This window comes from Otolemur garnettii, unplaced genomic scaffold (assembly GCF_000181295.1).
Source record: "Otolemur garnettii isolate 467f Iridium unplaced genomic scaffold, OtoGar3 scaffold00071, whole genome shotgun sequence".
Taxonomy (NCBI): domain Eukaryota; kingdom Metazoa; phylum Chordata; class Mammalia; order Primates; family Galagidae; genus Otolemur; species Otolemur garnettii.
Window position 1 is genome coordinate 6,097,589 of NW_003852466.1, and position 5,708 is coordinate 6,103,296.

General features: G+C 40.9%; 1 protein-coding gene across 2 annotated transcripts in view; it reads left to right on the forward strand.

Annotated features, from left to right (window-relative positions):
• The window catches only part of LYPLA1 (lysophospholipase I), a 37,195-nt gene extending 34,414 nt beyond the window's left edge, over window positions 1-2,781 (forward strand). For both annotated transcript variants that reach the window (XM_003793694.3, XM_023515405.1), the window contains one exon: window positions 1,024-2,781. In XM_003793694.3, coding sequence (XP_003793742.1) covers window positions 1,024-1,077 — 54 coding nt within the window. In that variant the 3' untranslated portion in view covers window positions 1,078-2,781. The remainder of the gene's footprint in view (window positions 1-1,023) is intronic.
• The last annotated feature ends 2,927 nt before the right edge of the window (window positions 2,782-5,708 follow it).

Consider the following 5,708-nt stretch of genomic DNA (forward strand, 5'->3'; position numbering starts at 1 on the left):
AAAAAAAAAAAAAGAAGTTTGTTTTTTTTTTTAGAGACAGAGTCTCACTTTATCACCCTCAGTAGAGTGCTGTGATGTCACAGCTCACGGCAACCTCCAGCTCTTGGGCAATTCCCTTGCCTCAGCCTCCCAAGTAGCTGGGACTACAGGTGCCCACCACAACACCTGGCTTTTTTTTGTTGAAGTTTGGCCGGGGCTGGATTTGAACCCTCCACCCTCAGTACATGGGGCCGGTGCCCTACTCACTGGGCCACAGGCATGGCCCGTATTAGAAGTTAAAAGTGCCCTGAGAGAGGGCAGCATCTGTGGCTCAAGGAGTAGAGTGCCGACCCCATATACTGGAGGTGGTAGGTTCAAACCTGACCCCTGCCAAAAAAAAAAAAGTGCCCTGAGAGGGCGGTGCCTGTGACTCAGTGAATGGGGCACCACCCCCATATACCGAGGGTGGCAGGTTCGGACCTGGCCACAGCCAAACTGCAACATTGTTTTATTTTAAGTATAAGGAAATACAGACCATTTTCATGGAACTAGATAATAGATGGGAGCTACCATTTTAATGATACAATGATAATCATCATAGGAGGGCAGGCATGGTGGCTCACACCTTTAATGCCAGTACTCTAGGAGGCTGAGGTAGGAGGACCCCTTGAGCTCTGGAGTTCAGGACCAACTTGAACAAAAGCAAGACCTCATCTCTACTAAAACTAGAAAAATTAGCTAGGCATGGTAGTGGGCACCTCTAGTCCCAGCTACTCAGGAGGCTCAGGCAGGAGGATCATTTGACTCTGAGAGTTGTTTGTTGCTATGAGCTAAGCTGACATCATGGCACTGTAGCCTGGGCAACAGAATATTCTGAAGTTTCTTAACCAAGCTGGTTTCTTTTTATGTCTTTGTATTTAACTGTAGTATTAAAAATACAGTTTCACCTTCCCTGTGCATATGTGTGTTTGGTTAGCAGCATTTTAGTGGGGATTTAGTTTCTGATTTATACAACTGCTTATTAAACCACTTTATTCCAAACAGGAAATGATGGATGTCAAGCAATTCATTGAAAAACTCCTACCTCCAATTGACTGAGTCACTAAGAGGCCTTGGTAGAAGTACACCAGCATCATTGTAGTGGAGTGTAAACTTTTTCCTGTGCCCAATCTTCAAACTTCTAATGTTTGCAGTGTTAAAACGTTTTGCAAATACATGCCAATGACACAGACTAAATAATGTCTCCTCATAGGAAATTTATGATCTTTTAAATTTCTATACATGTATTCTTATAATCTGATTCAGAAAATTAGTAGTGTTAAAATAGGTGAAGTAGCTAGCTTCTATTTTCTCAAATGTAATTCACCAAAGTAATAAAATAATGCAGCCAGACTTTTTATTACATCATTTGAAAATTACTAGTATGCTTAATGAAAATTTGTTCAGGTATAAATGAGCAGTTAAGATATAAATGATTTATGCATACTGTGACTTAAGTCTATGGATTTATTCCAAAGTCACCATGCAGTGTCTGTATTTTGTATGTGTGTTCATGTATGCGTAATGATCATAATACATGCTAAGAATGAGGTGGTGTTACATTATTCCTAATAACAGGGATAATGCTTTTTAGTGTCAATGTAGAGTAATATTGCTCTCTTCAATTAATGGCCCTTTTATTTTGGGACCAGACTTTTCCTTTCCTTGGTACCATTTTTACTTAATATTCTTTTCTTCTCTCAAGCAAAAAAAAGGGTTTTTCCTTTTTTACTGTCCTTAGAAGGCCACTTACTGTCTCCCTGTCACAGACAGCTACTGTCAGTGTGTGCTGTAATCTGACATTCTGAGTCATGGACGTAAGGTATTAAAATCTGTCCTTCATAAACAAAGCAGATGTTACTTAAAACTTTCTGTACTACTTCTTTCAAATTTTCAAATAGCTATACCTTAGTCCATATTTAAACCTACTTAATTAATAGACAATTCAATCCAGATAACAGGAATTTCTCTGTGGTTTAATTTTTTCTGTAAGCAGCTGAAAGAATAATTAGGTCATATTCTAGTATGTTCTGCAGTATTTACTGATCTTTAAAACCAGTTTCTGAGATGATTTAGTCTCCTTATAGCACAGAATTTAAGTTTACTTATTTGGTATGTATGTTTGAAACCAACTACTGTAGAAAATGAACAATCCATTAAAAAATTTTGCTTTATTTTTATCTGCCAATGGACTTAATATGAAATTTTCACTTTAGTCTTGATAATTTCTTTTAAAATTAATTTCTGTGTGAATATAAAAATAGCAATCATTTGATTTTAAATAGTCAAAATTTCTAGGTTACTGGCAAAAATTATTTGAGAACAAATTTGTGGGTAAGAAAGATTAGTCAGACCCCTACACATATGATGTAATTGCCATACATTTTAATATGGTGCAAAGATGTATGCTCAGTATTTCTGAAGTGTTAATTTTTCTGCTGTATTCTAATTGACCAAAACAATGTTAAGAATGCATCTTTATAAATGGGTGCTACTCAATAATGAATATAACTTAGTCATGGACTATAATAGGATGTTAATAATGAAGCCATATGTTTATGTCTGCATTTAAAAATTTTAAACAATCATTTATTAAGTCATATTGCTTTACCTTGAAGAACATAAACTGCTGTTTCAGTTACACAGATTGTCAAGATCTTATTTATGACAAGAAATATTCCGTTGAAATGTTATGCTGTAACGTGGAAAAATGTAATGTTTTTCACGGTTTCTATCAATGTGAAATAAAACTTAATTCTGACTATTTTTGAGTATTATTTTGACATTTGGGTTGACCTTGGAATGAAAGTGTGCAATGAAAGAGAGAAAGATAACAAAGTGATCACAAGGACATATGTTCAGAGAGGGAATGTGGTGATGGTGTGATCGGCTACATGGAACCAGGTATGGGAAATATCTTAACGTCATTCAACTTTAACCTGTTGTGAAAAGATTTCCCAAATTTGGTTTTCAGTGTTTCTAACCTATTTTCAAAGTTTTAATTAGTGTTTTCCTTTAATCAGACATTCACTGGGATTTTCATCATCTTTTCAAAAATATTATGTTCATTCAGAATGGTCAGAGCTTGGCACTGTTACTGTCTGCTCACCAGTAGATGACAACGGTTGAGTGTGTATGTGAGTGAGTGGACAATGTGCCCACTTTGCACTCAGTCTTACTGTGGACTTTTAAGCCCTCCCACCAAATTTTTTTTTTTTTTTTTTTGAGACAGAGCCTCAAGCTGTCCCCCTGGGTAGAGTGCTGTGGCATCACAGCTCACAGCAACCTCCAACTCCTGGGCTCAAGCAAGTCTCCTGCCTCTGCCTCCCAAGTAGCTAGGACCACAGACGCCTGCCACAACTCCTGGCTATTTTTTTTGGTTGCAGCTGTCATTGTTGTTTTGGCGGGCTCTGTCTGGATTTGAACCCACCACCTTAGGTGTATGTGGCTGGCGCCTTAGCCACTTGAGCCAGAGGCGCCGAGCCAAATATCATTTTATTTTATAGAAATTACTAAAAAGTAAAAATGTAATTTGATGCATGTTTAATGTATTCCAGGCACTATACTAACCATTTTACCTTTATCCATATAATGCTTTCATCAATTTATCTCCATTTTACAGAAGAGAAAACTGATGTCTAGAGAGGTGAAGAACTGCTTGCCTGTAACCAGGAAGGCATTGATAACTGCACAGTCATCAGTGCCTTGCTCCGTGTCCCAGTGGGTACATGCACAAAAATGTGTATTTCATATAATAGAGAACACGTAGAAATCTGAGAAAAAATGCTGACTATAAAGAAATTGCAGTCCCCAGTGGCCAGAGAGAAGTAAAGGATCTGAAACAACCCATGTAGCACACTTAATTTGGGGGCTTATGTGAGGTAAAGTGTATAAAAAGTTCGCCATTGTAAAGTCAGACCTGTACAGTAGGTGAAGTAGGAAAAAAACAGTCTGACCACCAGCATAGAGAGGTGAAGGGAAGCTTTCCTATTTTGCCTGAGCTCTGGACTGGGAGAGGCAGGGACCTTCCTTTGAAATTTTTGAACCAGCGGCTTATCTCCACATGTGTTTAGATTTTGAATTTATACTATTTATATGGTCTGGCAACACATAAACTTTTTGGATTTTTTTTTTAGTGACAGAGTCTCACTTTGTCGCCCTCAGGAGAGTGCTGTGGTGTTGTAGCTCACAGCAACCTCCACCTCTTGGGCTTAGGCGATTCTCTTGCCTCAGCCTCCCAAGTAGCTGGGAAGACAGGTACCCGCTGCAACACCCAGCTATTTTTTGGTTGCAGTTTGGCCAGGGCCGGGTTCGAACCTGCCACCCTTGGTATGTGGGGCCAGTGCCCTACTCACTGAGACACAAGACACCGCCCACCACATAAACTTTTTTTTTTTGAGACAGAGCCTCAAGCTGTCCCCCTGGGTAGAGTGCCATGGCATCACAGCTCACAGCAACCTCCAACTCCTGGGCTCGTGAGTCTCCTGCCTCCGCCTCCCAAGTAGCTGGGACCACAGTCACCCGCCACAATGCCCAGCTATTTTTTGGTTGCAGCCGTCAGGGGCCTGGGCTGGATTTGAACCTGCTACCTTAGGTGTATGTGGCTGGCGCCTTAGCCACTTGAGCCACAGGCACCGAGCCCAACACATAAATTTTTAAGTTAACATCAAGAATCTCCCTGAACTGGCTCTGCCCCTTAGGCACCTGGAGGAGGCAAATACAGACTGGAAAATGATATCCTTGAAATTTAAGTTTTAAAAAGATAAAGTAGGCTCGGAGCCTGTAGCTCAGCAGCTAGGGCACTGGCCACATAGACCAAAGCTGGTGCGTTCAAACCCAGCCCAGGCCTGCCAAACAACAACAACAAAAATACTGCTGGGCACTGTGGCAGGCACCTGTAGTTCTAGCTACTTGGGAGGCTGAGGCAAGAGAATCACTTAAGCCCAAGAGTTGGAAGTTGCTGTGAGCTATGAGGCTACAGCACTCTACTGAGGGCAACATAGTGAGACTGTCTCCAAAAAAAAAAATAATAATATTGCCAGGTGTGGTGGCTCATGTCTGTAACCCAGCACTGAGGAGGCCAAGATGGGTGGGTTGCCTGAGCTCACAAGTTTGAGGCCAGCCTGAGCCAGAGCAAGACATCTCTAAAAATAGCTGGGCGTTTGTGGCAGGCACCTGTAGTCCCAGCTACTTTGGAGGCTCAGGCAAGAGAATTGCTTAAGCCCAAGAGTTTGAGGTTGCTGTCAGCTGTGACGTCATGGCACTCTACCAAGGGCTACAAAGCAAGAGTCTGTCTCAAATTAAAAAAAAATAGTATTAAGAATAATTAAGTTTTGAAATTGCATAAATTTAGCCCTGTCAGAAGTGAGCTCAATGTCCCTAAATTACAAACAGTGTGACACAATGGTTTACTACTAATGAATACCAGATGACACAAAAGAGAACAATTAGATTCCCAGGAACTTACAGAAATAAAATTTCTAGGTAGAGTATGAGAATGTTGGGTGGCTCCTATGGCTCAGTGGGTAGGGCACCAGCCCCATATACCAAGGGTGGTAGGTTCAAACCCAACCCCAGCCAAACTGCAACAAAAAATAGCTGGGTGTTGTGGCGAGCACCTATAGTCCCAGCTACTTGGGAGGCTGAGGCAAGAGAATTGCCTAAGCCCAAGAGCTGGAGGTTGCTGTGAG